At 35.9% G+C, this 18764-nt stretch overlaps 1 protein-coding gene across 1 annotated transcript in view; it reads left to right on the forward strand.

Moving 5' to 3' along the window:
- Positions 1-18764, forward strand: part of LOC117323235 (girdin-like) — a 72191-nt gene that overhangs the window by 33881 nt on the left and 19546 nt on the right. The window contains 11 exon segments of the mRNA XM_033878303.1: positions 5448-5590; positions 7437-7556; positions 7758-7918; positions 8142-8223; positions 8754-8825; positions 9156-9242; positions 9700-9846; positions 10229-10364; positions 10808-12195; positions 13537-13664; positions 18329-18418. Coding sequence (XP_033734194.1) covers positions 5448-5590; positions 7437-7556; positions 7758-7918; positions 8142-8223; positions 8754-8825; positions 9156-9242; positions 9700-9846; positions 10229-10364; positions 10808-12195; positions 13537-13664; positions 18329-18418 — 2554 coding nt within the window.

Raw genomic sequence — 18764 nt, forward strand, 5'->3', positions numbered from 1 at the left:
ACACTGGATATTATACCATGTTATTAATATAAGATAAATGTTAAACGACAAACACTGGATATTATACCATGTCAGACAAATGTTAAACGACAAACACTGGATATTATACCATGTAAGATAAATGTTAAACGACAAACACTGGATATTATACCATGTCAGACAAATGTTAAACGACACACACTGGATATTATACCATGTCAGACAAATGTTAAACGACACACACTGGATATTATACCATGTCAGACAAATGTTAAACGACAAACACTGGATATTATACCATGTTATTAATATAAGATAAATGTTAAACGACAAACACTGGATATTATACCATGTCAGACAAATGTTAAACGACAAACACTGGATATTATACCATGTAAGATAAAAGTTAAACGACAAACACTGGATATTATACCATGTCAGACAAATGTTAAACGACACACACTGGATATTATACCATGTCAGACAAATGTTAAACGACACACACTGGATATTATACCATGTAAGACAAATGGTAAACGACAAACACTGGATATTATACCATGTCAGACAAATGTTAAACGACAAACACTGGATATTATACCATGTCAGACAAATGTTAAACGACAAACACTGGATATTATACCATGTAAGATAAATGTTAAACGACAAACACTGGATATTATACCATGTCAGACAAATGTTAAACGACAAACACTGGATATTATACCATGTCAGACAAATGTTAAACGACAAAAACTGGATATTATACCATGTCAGACAAATGTTAAACGACAAAAACTGGATATTATACCATGTAAGATAAATGTTAAACGACAAACACTGGATATTATACCACGTAAGACAAATGTTAAACGACAAACACTGGATATTATACCATGTCAGACAAATGTTAAACGACACACACTGATATTATACCATGTCAGACAAATGTAACATGACAAACACTGGATATTATACCATGTCAGATAAAAGTAACAAGACCCACACTGGATATTAGACCATTATTAGATGCTGTGTAATAAATAGAAAGCGGGGGATAAATCTGGATCATTATAATCGGTGCCAAGTCAGATCTAACATTCCAGATATATAGACTTCTCTGAGAGCAAGCTTTATACACTATTTCTCATTGTCTCTTGCGATATCGCTTGGTACCAAACTGTTCTGAAGGAATTCTACAAGTACAATATACACATATATATGATTGTGCTTTTTATGTCAGAGGCTTTTTATTTTCATATTCACAAACCACAAACGACTGAGCAAGCAATTATTTGTAAACCAGGTACGCTTCAGCCCAGGTGTTGGGCCTATTACAGAGCATTATTAGCATATTGGTGTAGAAATGGAAGGAATTTAAAAGTCAAACTGGGGTCTATTGGGATGTCTGATGGGGGATATCAATCCCTTACTGGCAACCAACTCAACCAGGATCTTACTCTTCTCTGCAGGTGTCGTCTGCTCAGCTGTGATAGTGATATTGATATGTTGCCAATTCCAAATAAGTATTTGAGTGTATATAATACATTTGTACCTTAATTGTTAAAACAGTTTAATTAAATTTGTTTTATTCATTTAGTTATTACATACTTAACAACCCATCGACAGTGTCAAGGTCATTAGGGCCATATAATGAAACATGTACATCTAACAAATGAAATACATAAACAAATGTATTGGTACATTCACATATATAGTTTAAAATGTAAAATGTGGCTATGTTACTCATAGCTTGTGGTAGAGATTGACAGCGTTTAGATAGTTGAACATTTTGTATACTGGGGTATATTAACAGTTTCAAATAGAAATTTTAGAGATACAGTTATAGAATCTATCTCTATATAGATTATAGAATTGTTTTAAGTCAAACACTTGTAAAGTTAATGTATGTATATGTGTTTAACAGGAGGTTATAAAAGTTTGATAGTAGTGTATTTTTTTTTGTTTTTTTTTTGTTAAATTTTGAGAAGAATATCGCTCCCATGGATGATCTTGGCATATATAACTATAAATGATTTGATAATCCATGGTTTTTAGGGAATGGATATCAGTCTATTATAGTGATTTATATCCCCAATATTACATGACACTAATTTATCCTAGTTAGGATTTCAGTATACACAGTTAGTACCTGAACATGTGAATAGAAAAGATCAATGATTAGTAAAAAAAAAAACAGGACTTTGTGTGATTAAATGTTCATTGTGTAATCTCCACTTCATCTCACTCGGATATTTAACTCCACGCACGAAGTATTTCACTTAAACAGCAGAAAAATGCATAATTTTGAATTAAAGATATTATTGTGTTGTGTTTGAAAGAGAGGAATGTGAAAATTAGTCCAATTATCTTCTCAATAATTCCTTTATTAATGTGGGATTTTAGTTAATCTCCTGTTTGAGTTGATAGGCTAACAACACAAGCTTGTCTATCTTCAGGATTTTAGAATTTAACTTAAATGGTGTGAAATCTGATGTCACACTGACTTGAGACATACCGTATTTGACCTAATAAGGACGCCTGCCCTAATAAGGGCGCCCCTACCTTTTTTTCAAGGAAATAAATCTTTGACTGAGTGTTAAAATGGTGTTAAAAAGTAATAATTCATGTGAAATATTTTGCTGCTTTATGTGTTCAATTTTCTTCAGCAAATTAAGTAACTGGAACACATGTTTTCACCACATTTTGTGTATTCCTACAGGCTACAGATGACATGTCAGTGCAAAGAGCAGCCAAAACTAAACACACATACAAATAATAACTTACCATCTTTATTTGAAGGTCAAGTAAAGACTTCATTCTTGTGGATAAATAACTTTTGTTCAGAACACAAAGCTAGCAAAAGACATTGTAAATCAATTATTAGGTCAAAGAAAACGATGTCTGATATGATCTGGGAAATCACCTGTTTCTATAAATAGAACACAAAAGAGTTCCATTTGAACATAAATGGTGGAACACACGTTCTCTGGTCTAAAGATCAGCTGGCATGGTTTACAAGTTTACAGGAGTATTCAAGTGATGTTTAAGCTTAATATATGATAATGATTAGATATCTTCATCTGAAATATTTTTATGACTTAATAATTTACTGTTTCCACAACCTTGGGTATTCTGCTATAAGGTATAGTCTGTTTCATAAAACTTCAGAATAACTAATCTTAATAAGGGCGCCCCCCACTGTCAATTACCCGCGCCCTGCGCCCTTATTAGGTCAAATACGGTACTATATATCCTGTGGCTGTTTGTTTACTTTCTTCTTCCTAATGTCTCCCTTGGCACTGCCTCACTTTTGGCCTTTAGTTGAGCGTTCGCCCCTGTGAGGAAGGCTTTGGGTTCTGTCCCCTAGCCGAGACATACCAGAGTCTTTAAAAATGGTAGTTGCTACTCCTACTTAGCGCTCAGCATATTAGGAGTGGGACAACTGGTTCGCCCGTTGTCAGTATAATGTGACTGGGTGGGGTGTCCTGCTTGGTGTCTTTGGCAGTATGCTTCAGTGAGGTAGCACTATAAATCGGAAAAAAGTTCCGGCCTATCACAAGGAGACTTAACACAAATTAAACATACCGCAGCCTCCCAAAACACACATACGTACTCGCCACACGCATGCATATCGAACGCACGGGAGGCTGTCCTTAAATGACCTTAGCTGTTAATTATATATATAATAGGATGTTAAACAAATAAAACCAAACCTAATTTATTTGTCTAAATGTTTTATCCTTTGGAAGACTTAAAAAATTTTTTTTCCAAATTTGATAAAATTAAATGTTTGTTTGGTATAAATCGTGAGTGAAATATTAAAGGTGTTTACGCAAATTGTTGAAAAACAGAGAATGTCCAGTGGTAAATAATGAGATGTATATAGGATGTTTAGATATGTAACGTTAATGTTCAGTGGAAAATAATGAGATGTATAGAGGATGTTTAGATGTAATGTCCAGTGGTAAATAATGAGATGTATATAGGATGTTTAGATGTAATGTCCAGTGGTAAATGATGAGATGTATATAGGATGTTTAGATGTAATGTCCAGTGGTAAATGATGAGATGTATATAGGATGTTTAGATGTAATGTCCAGTGGTAAATGATGACATGTATATAGGATGTTTAGATATGTAACGTTAATGTCCAGTGGTAAATGATGACATGTATATAGGATGTTTAGATGTAATGTTCAGTGGTAAATGATGAGATGTATATAGGATGTTTAGATATGTAACGTTAATGTCCAGTGGTAAATGATGACATGTATATAGGATGTTTAGATATGTAACGTTAATGTTCAGTGGTAAATAATGAGATGTATAGAGGATGTTTAGATGTAATGTCCAGTGGTAAATGATGAGATGTATATAGGATGTTTAGATGTAATGTCCAGTGGTAAATGATGAGATGTATATAGGATGTTTAGATGTAATGTTCAGTGGTAAATGATGAGATGTATATAGGATGTTTAGATGTAATGTTCAGTGGTAAATGATGAGATGTATATAGGATGTTTAGATATGTAACGTTAATGTCCAGTGGTATATGATGACATGTATATAGGATGTTTAGATGTAATGTTCAGTGGTAAATGATGAGATGTATATAGGATGTTTAGATATGTAACGTTAATGTCCAGTGGTAAATGATGACATGTATATAGGATGTTTAGATATGTAACGTTAATGTTCAGTGGTAAATAATGAGATGTATAGAGGATGTTTAGATGTAATGTCCAGTGGTAAATGATGACATGTATATAGGATGTTTAGATGTAATGTCCAGTGGTAAATGATGAGATGTATATAGGATGTTTAGATATGTAACGTTAATGTCCAGTGGTAAATGATGACATGTATATAGGATGTTTAGATATGTAACGTTAATGTTCAGTGGTAAATAATGAGATGTATAGAGGATGTTTAGATGTAATGTCCAGTGGTAAATAATGAGATGTATATAGGATGTTTAGATGTAATGTCCAGTGGTAAATGATGAGATGTATATAGGATGTTTAGATGTAATGTCCAGTGGTAAATGATGAGATGTATATAGGATGTTTAGATATGTAACGTTAATGTCCAGTGGTAAATGATGAGATGTATATAGGATGTTTAGATGTAATGTCCAGTGGTAAATAATGAGATGTATATAGGATGTTTAGATGTAATGTCCAGTGGTAAATGATGAGATGTATATAGGATGTTTAGATGTAATGTCCAGTGGTAAATGATGAGATGTATATAGGATGTTTAGATATGTAACGTTAATGTCCAGTGGTAAATGATGAGATGTATATAGGATGTTTAGATGTAATGTCCAGTGGTAAATGATGAGATGTATATAGGATGTTTAGATGTAATGTCCAGTGGTAAATAATGAGATATATATAGGATGTTTAGATATGTAACGTTAATGTTCAGTGGTAAATGATGAGATGTATTGTTATGTATTACAGATACCAGTTTCCAGGAGCTGAAGAAGGCCATTCTCCTGATTCTTGGCTGTGCCGTCCAGTGTGAGCGTAAGGAAGAATTCATTGATGGTATCAAACGCCTCGATGTCGATGTCCAACATGTCATCGTGGAACACATCAAGGAGGTAAATAAGAATTATAACTAAATCTACAGGTGAATAAATGATGATTATATATCGTGGTGACTAAATCTACAGGTGAATAAATGATAATTATATATCGTGGCGACTAAATCTACAGGTGAATAAATGATAATTATATATCGTGGCGACTAAATCTACAGGTGAATAAATGATAATTATATATCGTGGCGACTAAATCTACAGGTGAATAAATGATAATTATATATCGTGGTGACTAAATCTACAGGTGAATAAATGATAATTATATATCGTGGTGACTAAATCTACAGGTGAATAAATGATGATTATATATCAAGGTGACTAAATCTACAGGTGAATAAATGATAATTATATATCGTGGTGACTAAATCTACAGGTGAATAAATGATGATTATATATCGTGGTGACTAAATCTACAGGTGAATAAATAGAGGTTACACAATGAGTGGTTGTTGTATATGGGATTTCTTTCACTTGAGTAAGTAATTTTCAAAAGTTACAAAAACATGAGCTTCAGCGAATTTTTTTTGTTACTTGGAAAAAAAACTAACGAAAGGGAAAGAAATAAAACAAACAGCAACTGCAAATTTGTGTGAACTGTTTCTACCACAATAGGAAAGCTATTCTGAGAATGAATTGACCTGTTTTGTGTCAACATGTGTTCTTTTCAAAATAGTGTAAGGATATGACCCTTGAAATGCCGCCAATGAATATGCAAAACTTACAAATTAGGTAATCTTCGGTTAACTTTGTAGAGAATAGGTAATCTTTAGTTTACTTTGTAGAGAATGGGAAATCTTTAGTTTACTTTGTAGAGAATAGGTAATCTTTGGTTTACATTGTAGAGAATAGGTAATCTTTGGTTTACTTTGTAGAGAATAGGTAATCTTCGGTTTACTTTGTAGAGAATAGGTAATCTTCGGTTTACTTTGTAGAGAATGGGTAATCTTTGGTTTACTTTGTAGAGAATAGGTCATCTTTGGTTTACTTTGTAGAGAATGGGTAATCTTTGGTTTACTTTGTAGAGAATAGGTAATCTTTGGTTTACTCTGTAGAGGAAAGGTAATCTTTGGTTTACTTTGTAGAGAATAGGTAATCTTTGGTTTACTTTGTAGAGAATGGGTAATCTTTGGTTTACTCTGTAGAGAATGGGTAATCTTTGGTTTACTTTGTATAGAATAGGTAATCTTTGGTTTACTTGTAGAGAATAGGTAATCTTTGGTTTACTTTGTAGAGAATAGGTAATCTTTGGTTTACTTTGTAGAGAATAGGTAATCTTTGGTTAACTTTGTAGAGAATGGGTAATCTTTGGTTTACTTTGTAGAGAATGGGTAATCTTTGGTTAACTTTGTAGAGAATGGGTAATCTTTGGTTTACTTTGTAGAGAATGGGTAATCTTTGGTTTACTTTGTAGAGAATAGGTAATCTTTAGTTTTCTCGTTACTATTATATCAGATTTTGGGTCACTAATTACTTTCCAAACTTCTCCATACTTTCCCTCAGTCATCTTCATGGAGGTTTACAGTAAAATACAACATTGTGGTTGTTTTCAATTACGTAGGGGGCTTCAATTATTGTCTGTACTCAGGTCAGACTTGTTTTCAATTACACAAGGGATGTCTGACCCTGATGTTTGAGGCTGAGTGTCTGGTTATACATATGGCCAGGCTGGAGTCTACCTCAAGGTGTTGGTAATCTGTACATGTCGATATTTACAGTAATTTTTTGTTCATAGTCTCGTAAACAGATCACATGTCCAAGACAAGCATTGATTTTGATACCAAATGTATAATGTAAAACTGATTGATGATGATGATGGAATTGAATTTTTCGTACTTTATCGCTGCAGGTCACGGATGACACGGAGTGTGTGTTGTCAATGGAGCCGACGGAACATCTGGAGACATATACGGAAAAGATGTTTAATCACTTGACCCGAGTTCTACGGGAGCGTGATGATATGGTTGAGGTAGGTTTACTTACCGCCACATATATATGGCAACAAATAAAAAATATCCCTAGTTTCATCAGCTGATTGGAATCCAGTCCATTTATAAAGTTTGTTTGCTGGGATAAAGTTACGTGATATGGAAAGTTATTATGGTAAAGTTAACTTATCCTCAAAAGTTGGAAGAAAGATGAAAAGAATTTTTGTTTTGTTTTCTGTCAGGTGACTAATGAGATATCTCAGGAACGTGACTTCTATCAGTCTCAGATACAGGAGGCACCTAAGCTCAACGTGACACCTCCAACATCCAGTCCCGACAAACATCATACGGCAGTGGAGCTGGCGGACGCTAAGGCTAAAATACGAAAGTTACGACAGGAACTGTAAGTATTAGGTGTCATGTGACAGGTTCTTGCCTATGTCACACAGTGGACAATCCTAAGTTAAGTCCGTTATAATGTCACAGGTGTCGGCCTAGATCTCAAAATAGTCTAACCTTCCATGTAATTCTCATGTTCCACACAAAATCCAGATATTTCATGTTACAACAAGTTTTCGGACCAAATAGAAATAATTGTGTAAAATTTTTTTGATCATGCATTAAAGGGAGGATAAACAGGAGCTCATCACCGACCTGAAGGACGACCAGGAGGAGAACAAGATCATCGTCACCAAACTTCGTAACGAGGTGAGGCACGAAATGGTCCACAGATTTATCTGTGTTTACTTGTGATGATAATGTTAAAACAATCATCTGAGTACAGCTTTCTATTGCTGATCTAACACCTTGTTGGTGGTAGGTTGGTGTGACATGGTACCAGATATTATGTTGATTTGGTTGTATGTGATACTTTGAGGGGGCCGCGGTGGCCGAGTGGTTAAGGTGTCCCGACTCTTTATCACTAGCCCTCCACCTCTGGGTTGCGAGTTCGAAACCTACGTGGGGCAGTTGCCAGGTACTGACAGTAGGCCGGTGGTTTTTCTCTGGGTACTCCAGCTTTCCTCCACCTTCAAAACCTGGCACATCCTTAAATGACCCTGGCTGTTAATAGGACGTTAAACAAAAACAGACCAAAAACCAAGTGATACTTTGTTTTCCTTTGGATATGAACATCAATATCTAACACAAACACTTTGTATATTTCCAAATTATAAATGATAAATTACAACATCTGTATTTCATTTTTTGCTAATTTGCCTATTAATTAATATTGACAGAATGTAGAACTGATCCAGGACGCCCGGTCAGCGCGGTCACTCCGGGACGAACTGGACATCCTCCGAGAAAAGGTTGGTTTGACACAATTACAATGGAATTATCTGGATATTGTTATGATGATTATTGACATTCTGGGTGTAATACAAGGAATGAGATAAACTGCTGGATTAATCTGGACAAAAATCATTACCACATTTAACATATCTTGAATAAGTGTGAAAAAGAATCAAAATTCACACAAGAAAACATGACATTAGTGAATCAAAATTGAACAAGTGTAGTGAAAACTGAGAAGTGGTAGTTCGTGTGAGACAGTAAAGCATATGATTCAGGCAGCATTTGTCCTGTATTACATGTATTTGTGACTCAAGGGAAATAACTCTAAATTTTGTTTGTTACAGTTTGGTAAAGTGAAAAGCTATGAGACTGAAATCACAAAGATGAAGGAGAAATTAAATGAACTGGAGTTCTACAAGTCCCGAGTAGATGTAAGTTTGTACGATCATTCTTTGTAAATGAGGGAGATTAGAGTTATTGTGAACCTTTAGAGATGTTCTTGTAGCATACTGCATGTTTACATATATTATGATCTCGCTTCCACTTAGCAGAAAAGGTAATTCAGATTTTAAATATCATGAAATAAAAAGACTATTCAGTAAGTTTTATATAACATAATTCTGACAGATTGCTCTTTTGCAGAATTGTGTATCTGTTTTAGTTTTGAAAAATAAAATTTATTGAACCTAAAAATTTTTTTTTCAAATAACATAATTCATACAGATTGCTATTTTGCAGATTTATTTTAACACTGTAATTTAAGATATTTCATCTGATGAAAAATTATTTCCAAATTATTTCCTTTCTATCTGAAATGTAAACCATTGCAGTTTGATATGTATAGAACCATATGATAATTGTGTTGATGGTTCCATTTGACGGCTACAGGAACTAAGAGAGGACAATGCTATCCTGATAGAAACTAAGAACATGCTCCAGGAACAACTCGACAGCTGTCATAAACGTGTGGAGACCGTCATAGCACTGGAAAACGAGCTCGGACGGTACAGACAGCAGGTGGAGGAACTGGCTAAGGTGAGTCACATAGGCAAAGGTTTAATTATCAGCCCAGATCATCCATGACATCTGATAACACAGTCATCGCAATAATCCTGTGTCCAACCAAGGGGTAGATTTGTCAGGAAAGGGAGTATTCAAGTTCCAGGAAATTGCTTTCCATCATAGTGTCCGAGTATAGATATGGTTGATAGGTCCTCGATTAACTGCCAATCAGACTGGTTCATCTTGAGTTCAGTTACATATTTGTTTCTGATCTTGGTGCTGTAATTTTCCACTTCTGTTGTCATTCTTTTAATAAAAACTCAAACTCTGAATAATCTTGATAAACAAGTGTCAAAAAATAATTAAACACAGTGGCAGAGGTTAACTGAGGATAATTGTTGTGTTCTGGTTACAGGAACGAGATACCGATCGACAGAAGATACAGATTCTCACGGAGGAAAATGCAAACCTGCAGTTTGAGAAAAAGACGAACATGAACGAGAGTACTAATATTGAGAAGGAATTAGAGTCAGCTCGTCTTAGGATAGCAGGTTAGGACTTCAGTAGTATACAGACACATATAATAGTATATCTCTTAATTAGAGTCAGCTCGTCTTAGGATAGCAGGTTAGGACTTCAGTAGTATACACAGACACAGATATCAATAATGATTATCATACATCTCTTAATTCAAATTATTTTTTTTCAAAAAAAACTAATCCAACTTCCGGAAAAGATGTAACAAAAAAGATGCAAATCAAGTAGGAGTATTTTTTTTTAAGAAACAAAATATAAAAGATGAAATAATTTTGATGTTCCTGATAATTGTTGTGTCTATATTACCTCTTATCTACATTAAAAAGAACTTCAGAGCCTCTGTTGATCGAGAATAATACTTTAATTTTAGTTGAGGATAAGATAATTGAGTCTATGGAGTGTAAGTTAATCCTGGGATTCTTCATGTTGTTTAATGTTTTACTTCGGTTTTTTGTAGGTATGGGAGGATCACTGTCCAACCAGCTGAATGAAACAACCAACGCTAAGATTCTGAGACTGGAGTTGGAGAATCAGCGTTTACAGCAGAAACTCGAGGAGGCCAGAGAAAGTGCTCTCATAGAAAATACAACACTGACTTTGGAACTCGAAAAGGAGAATCAACGACTGGCCAAAAAAGTCGAGAAACTTCAGGAGTCGAGTCGAGAAATGTCACAGACACACATCGAACTCGAACAAAAACTTGACCAGTTCCATCATGAAAAAGAACAATTATCACAGACTTTAGAAACAGTCAAGGAAAGTGCTGATAGACAGGTTCGTGAGTTGGAACGCGAGAATGATCACCTGACTAATACAGTGGAGACTGTTCGTGCGCGAAGTGAACAGACAAACGACGCAAAGCTCAAAGATCTCGAGCGAGAAAATAAGCGTATGCATGAAACAGTGACAGCAAAAAACCAAGTGTTATCCAAAATGGAATTTGAAAACAGGCAATTACAAAAATCTTACAATAAGATAAAGCAGAGCTCAGATAAGTTATCTGAATTGGAAACAGAAAGTGCAAATCTGGAAAAAGAAAATCTAGATTTACATAAAACTGTGGCAACATTACAGCTAACTTGTGATAAATATGAGGAAATTGAACAGGAAAATTCTGATCTAGAAGTGGAAAATAGAAAACTTAAGAAAAACGTTGAGTCCCTTCAAAGTGCTTTACAAAAAATGGACCAGCTGGAAAAAGAACACATTAATTTAAATGTAGAAAATCAAAAACTCCAGAGGAGTTTAGATTCTCTTCGGAATTCTTCTTCAAAACTTGTTGAGGTAGAAAATGATAAAGACTCACTGAAGCGTGAAATTCAGCAGCTCCGTAAAACAATAGAAGTACAACGTAGTCACCAAGTGAAGCACGAACAAATGGAGCTGGATTTGCTGGACTTGGACAATGAAAACCAGCGGCTTCAGAAATCGCTAGAAATGACAACCAAACGCTTACAGCAGCTGGAGCGCGACAACACAGACATGGAAATAGAAAACGAAAAATTGCAAAAAAGTGTGGAAACTTTAAAAGTGTCGACAAAACGCCTCCAAGAGTTGGAGAAAGCAAATGTAGAAATGGATACTGAAGTGTCGAGACTTGCCAAAGAAAAATCTGTGTTAACAAAAGAGAAAAATCGATTAAAACAGTCTATTGAGTGGAAGGATTCAGAACTGGATGAGTTGACTTCTAAACACAGTGCATTAGAACGGACAAATCGTAACTTAAAACAACAGATAGACAGACAGAAAGACACAATATCAAATATCAAAGAAAATGAGAAAGAGAACAAAGAATTACAACAACAAGCCAATATCACCAAACGCAAGCTGGCAGCTCTCCATGAGGTAAGTGTGTGTCTCTCTCTCTCGATCCTGGTTTATAGTCGTGGGTTATATGAGAAGCAGACTTTTTTTCCAAGAGTGTTGTTTTGTAAACACTATAGATCTCATTTAAATCATTATAAAACAAAATTTTAGGGAGCTTGATATTTACATATTGTCCATACATTCCTTATATAACTTTTATAAGTTGCCAAGTGGTACGTACCTCCTGTAGTATGTACACTCATTCTTAGGTCAAAATGTGTGTCGCCCTATGTGTCATGTTGTTGAGGACATTTTTCATTTACTTAATTAATCCACCAACAACTGCCAAAGTTTGAATTTGGATTCCCTTGAGTTGGAAATAGGGGAGTGATGAAGTATGAAATTGGATTCCCATACATTGGGAAATAGGGAAGTGCTGAAATATGAATTTGGATTCCCATGTATTGGGAAATAGGGGAGTGCTGAAGTATGAATTCTGATTCCCATGTATTGGATAAAGAAGTGCTGAAGTAATTTTTACTGAGTTTTTTTGTTCAGTGTGTTACTTAACTTTGTCTCATGTCTTCACCTACCTTTTTTATGGGATTAGAAATTATTGGGATTTGGTCACCTTCCCTGCTGCATACAATCTAGAGTTATGTCCCTGTGTCCAAATACCAAAAATTGTGAATTGGAAGCTTTTAAGCTTATGATTTCTTTCTGTATACAGTAATTCATATCATAAGCTATACACTAAATATTTTATGGCAAAGCATTCTCCTGGGCTACATTTTAAGGGTATGCATATTTGATTCTCATTCTCTGACATGCATATTTTAATCTCATTGACTGATCATGATCATTACAAGCATATTTAATTCTCATTCTCTGATGGGCATATTTAATTCTCATTCTCTTGACGAGCATATTTGATTCTCATTCTCTTGACGTGCATATTCAATTCGCATTATCTGACTAACATATTTAATTCTCATTCTCTGACAAGCATATTCAGTTCTCATTCTCTGACAAGCATATTTAATACTCATTCTCTTGACGAGCATATTTAATTCTCATTCTCTTGACGAGCATATCTAAATCTCATTATCTGATGATCGCGAGCATATTTTATTCTAATTCTCTGACGTGCATATTTAATTCCCATTTTTATGACGTGCATATTTAATTCCCATTTTCTAACGTGTGTATTTGATTCTCATTCTCTGACTGACATATTTAATTATCATTCTCTGACTATGCATATTTAATTAATTCTCATTCTCTGATGAGCATATTTAATTCTCAATCATGTATCCAGTGATATTTTTTTCTCCATTGATTTTATTTATTCTGTCAGTCTGTCATTTGTTTGTTACCTAGGACCTGGTGAATGAGAAAGTAAAGAGCCAACAAATGAAGAATGAGATGGACAGATTAACACATGACCTGGAGAGAGTCGGCATCAATAAGGAGAAGTTAGTCAAGGCAGATAACTCTCAGGACGACAGGTAGGAATCACTCAATTTATATTGGTCATTAAAAAGAAGTTCTATGTTTACAACAGAAGTAACATTATCATCTTTTACCATCTTTGATCTTGTTTATAAGTAAATTCACCACCATTCACCGCCTTATGCTATATATATATATAGCTGGTATAGTCACAGGGTTGCCTCATAACATTCATCGTCTGTAACACCCAGTCCTGACACTGATGTTAGTAAGGGAGAAGAGTGAGACATAATTGTTAGTAGGGAGAGTGAGACATAATATAATTGTTAGTAGGGTTACTGAGACAATTGTTAGTGGAGGGAGTGAGACATGATTGTTAGTGGGGAGAGTGAGACATTATTGTTAGTGGGGAGAGTGAGACATGATTGTTAGTGGGGAGAGTGAGACATGATTGTTAGTGGGGAGAGTGAGACATTATTGTTAGTGGGGAGAGTGAGACATCATTATTAGTGGGGAGAGTGAGAAATTTGTTAGTGGGGAGAGTGAGACATTATTGTTAGTGGGGAGAGTGAGACATTGTTAGTGGGGAGAGTGAGACAATTGTTAGTTGGGAGAGTGAGACATCATTGTTAGTGGGGAGAGTGAGACATTATTGTTAGTGGGGAGAGTGAAACATCATTGTTAGTAGGGAGAGTGAGACATTATTGTTAGTGGGGAGAGTGAGACATTGTTAGTAGGGAGAGTGAGACATCATTGTTAGTGGGGAGAGTGAGACATTATTGTTAGTGGGGAGGGTGAGACATCATTGTTAGTGGGGAGAGTGAGACATTATTGTTAGTGGGGAGAGTTAGACATCATTGTTAGAGGGGAGAGTGAGACATCATTGCTAGTGGGGAGAGTGAGACATTATTGTTAGTGGGGAGAATGAGACATCATTGTTAGTAGGGAAAGTGAGACATTATTGTTAGTGGGGAGAGTGAGACATTGTTAGTAGGGAGAGTGAGACATTTGTAAGTGGGGAGAGTGAGACATCATTATTAGTGGGGAGAGTGAGACATTTGTTAGTGGGGAGAGTGAGACATCATTGTTAGTGGGGAGAGTGAGACATTATTGTTAGTGGGGAGAGTGAAACATCATTGTTAGTAGAGTGAGACATTGTTGTTAGTGGGGAGAGTGAGACATAATTGTTAGTAGGGAGAGTGAGACATTATTGTTAGTGGGGAGAGTGAGACTTAATTGTTAGTGGGGAGAGTGAAATAATTGTTAGTGGGGAGAGTGAGACATCATTTTTAGTAGGGAGAGTGAGACATTATTGTTAGTGGGGAGAGTGAGACATCATTGTTAGTAGGGAGAGTGAGACATTATTGTTAGTGGGGAGAGTGAGACATTGTTAGTAGGGAGAGTGAGACTTAATTGTTAGTGGGGAGAGTGAGACATCATTGTTACTTCTTTGCCAAAAAGACAAACATATTGTTGAAACATAAATCTAGCAGAATCATTACCACTCTGTGGAACTCTAAAATAAACTTTGTCTTAGAGTGTCCTGCTTATCACATAACTATTTAATAAAACTAAAAAATACCTTATAGATTTTTTTGTATGGTGTTATTTAACCTGTCATTGAATGCAGTCAGAGCTCTGGAGCTTTTAAAGGTATCATTTGAATATCTTAACAGATGTGGCTTTCACCGATCACAAATATAGGATAATCCCCCGGATGTTGTATAAAATAACTGTATGGTTTACATTATTGATTTTTAATTGATTTTTGGCCTCTTTTGTATGAGGTTTATATGAGTGTAAATATTGGGCCACGGGCCTCCTCTTGACCCTGCCCCGAGCCCCAGCTGTATTTGTACGTCGACCTGTCCACATGGTACTGTAAATTGGTTTGACAGTACTATATCGTGTTGTTACAGTGTTTTTGTGTTGGTACCAGATTCTTTGGAGGCTACTTAAAGCTGGTCACACTTCATTCATTGACAAACTTATCGGGAGCTTACGAATGACGCTTATGAATGACGTAAAGTTTGCCACATGTTCTCAGCATAGAAACTGGAGGAAATCAATCCAGTATTGACTGTAGGTGTATTAGAATATGTTAGTCGGGTGAGGCTGGAGTACAGATACAGTGATACCTGTATGTGTGAGACTAAATAGAGACTCCAGCCCTGAGTACAAGGAACAGAGTACTAATGCGGATACAGTGATACCTGTATGTGTGAGACTAGATAGAGGCACCAGCCCTGAGTATAAGGAACAGAGTACAGATACAGTGATACCTGTATGTGTGAGAGTAGACTCCAGCCCTGAGTACAAGGAACAGGGTACGGATACAGTGATACCTGTATGTGTGAGACTAGATAGAGGCACCAGCCCTGAGTATAAGGAACAGAGCACAGATACAGTGATACCTGTATGTGTGAGACTAGATAGAGACTCCTGCCCTGAGTACAAGGATTCACTTCCAGCCACTGAGTTAATCCAACTGAAGTACAGGGTTTACTTAACAGGACCGGGTACCGCATTCGCTGTAAGATGTTATAAGAAAACTCTGAATCAGCCATTTCCTAAACTGGACGAGTTAAGATGTTATAAGGATAAGGTGTAGCTTGTGGTACGGGGATTTATTATACAGGACGAGTTAAGATGTTATAAGGACAAGGTGTAGCTTGTGGTACGGGGATTTATTATACAGGACGAGTTAAGATGATATAAGGACAAGGTGTAGCTTGTGGTACGGGGATTTATTATACAGGACGAGTTAAGATGATATAATTATATATAAGGACACAGTGTAATCCTGTAGTACGGAGATATATTATACAGGACGAGTTAAGATATTATAAAGACACAGTGTAACCTGTAGTACGGAGATATATTATACAGGACGAGTTAGGACGTTATAAAGACAAAGTGTATCCTGTAGTACGGAGATTTATTATACAGGACGAGTTAGGATGTTATAAGGACACAGTGTAACCTGTAGTACGGAGATTTATTATACAGGACGAGTTAGGATGTTATAAGGACACAGTGTATCCTACAGTACGGAGATTTATTATACAGGACGAGTTAGGACATTATAAGGACAAAGTGTATCCTGCAGTACGGAGATTTATTATACAGGACGAGTTAGGATGTTATAAGGACAAAGTGTATCCTGCAGTACGGAGATATATTATACAGGACGAGTTAGGATGTTATATTTATAATGACACTATTGTAGTGCACGGGAGTACTGAGATTTATTATACAGGACGAGTTAGTACGTTATAAGGACAAAGTGTAATCTATAGTACGGAGATTTATTATACAGGCTGAGTTATAAGACGTTATAAGGACAAAGTGTAACCTATAGTACGGAGATTTATTATACAGGCTGAGTTATAAGACGTTATAAGGACAAAGTGTAACCTATGGTACGGAGATTTATTATATAGGACGAGTTAGTACGTTATAAGGACAAAGTGTATCCTGTAGAACTAAGATTTATTATACAGGACGAGTTAGTACGTTATAAGGACAAAGTTTAACCTATAGTACGGAGATTTATTATACAGGCTGAGTTAAGACGTTATAAGGACATAGTATAGCCCAGAGTACAGGAACATTGCTCACAGAATTTGATCGGGTGTCATAAGGACATGATACAACCTTGACTTGAGGGATTCCCCCTTAACAGGAGATAGGACTTTAAATCCCCAGTAATCGGTAATACAGGAAGTTTGTGTTTACACATGGATTGGTGTCAGGAACTATAAGCCTTGTTAGACATGGTGGACATTCAGGAGTACTGCCTCTCGCTCCTACCCCTCGGGGAGGTATGCCCACCCTCCTGGGAGGAGGAGGAGCTCGAGGAGGAGGCCAAAGAGGAGGAGGCTGAGGAACCTGGGATAGACGACGGGTTCAGTGAGGATGGGGGTGGGGAGAAATTTGTGGAAGAGGAATTCTCCCCAGTTATCAAAAATCTCCCAGTTCATGATAGAACTTTAGAGGAGGAAATAGATTTTCAGAATTTGAAGGAACAAGTTATTATGTGAGTGACACGAGGATGGTTGTTTATATATAGATGATTGGTCCCACATAATTAACATGTAAATAACTTCTCTTTACAGAATTATGAGCTGTATGTACAATTGTATATCATCTCTATGAAATCCAACAGACAGATTTTGATTGTTATTAACAATGTTAATTGGTTCTAGTTAATTAACATGTTAATTACAAGGCATGTGTCTTAGTTATCTAGTTTTCTCTCTACTTTTGAGAACCACTATAGATGATATATATTTGTCCCTGTAATACCAGCAGATTTTCCCAGGAGTTCTGTGTGTAAATGTCACCTGGACCAAACACAATGTTCTTTAATATTGACTTTTGTATATTTCAAACTGAGAATTACTTCTTGTTCTTTTCAGTAAGAATAACATTAAAGGCAGTGATTAAACTAACACATACAAATCTAATGTTTATTTTTGACAGCGTGAATTACTGATATTTAACAATAACGTACATCACAGATGTCGTTGACATGTGGGCCCGCCCTAACGACTGATCGGCGGGGGTTTGATTACAAGGTAGACCAGTGACAATACCTAGACAATATGTTTCCTATTGTTACTATACATCCTTGGGACAATGGGAGGTGTTTCCAGGTCTGTGGTCACCTACGGTGGGCGTTATAATGTTATAATAAATCTACTGTTTCCTCCCACAGTCGTTACAAAGCCCTGGAAAATATGATGGAAGATGCTCTGAAGAAGAGCATGGAGATCAAAGAAGAAAAGATTCATGCCCTGGAGAGCAGGTAATTACTGGTTTAATTATACCCCCCTGGTAATGTCTTTGGAAGTGTGGTAAGATTAAACAAAAAAGTGATTTAATATGATACATTATTATCATAATGAACAACAACAACAACAACACATTGATCAGTAACAACAACACAATCAACAAGTCACCCTGTAAATGTGAAGAATTAGTGTGCAACCAAAATATCAACAAGGACATAATCAAGCTTCTGCATTAAAATACATGTATTTCTTAAGTGTCAGACAGGATAGAACTATAAAAGAGAGGGTGGGACCAGATACAGTTCTAGGTATCTACAGATGATTTCTTCCTGAGAAACCAATTCTTGGGGATTTGTTTTC

Source organism: Pecten maximus, chromosome 3 (assembly GCF_902652985.1).
Source record: "Pecten maximus chromosome 3, xPecMax1.1, whole genome shotgun sequence".
NCBI lineage: Eukaryota > Metazoa > Mollusca > Bivalvia > Pectinida > Pectinidae > Pecten > Pecten maximus.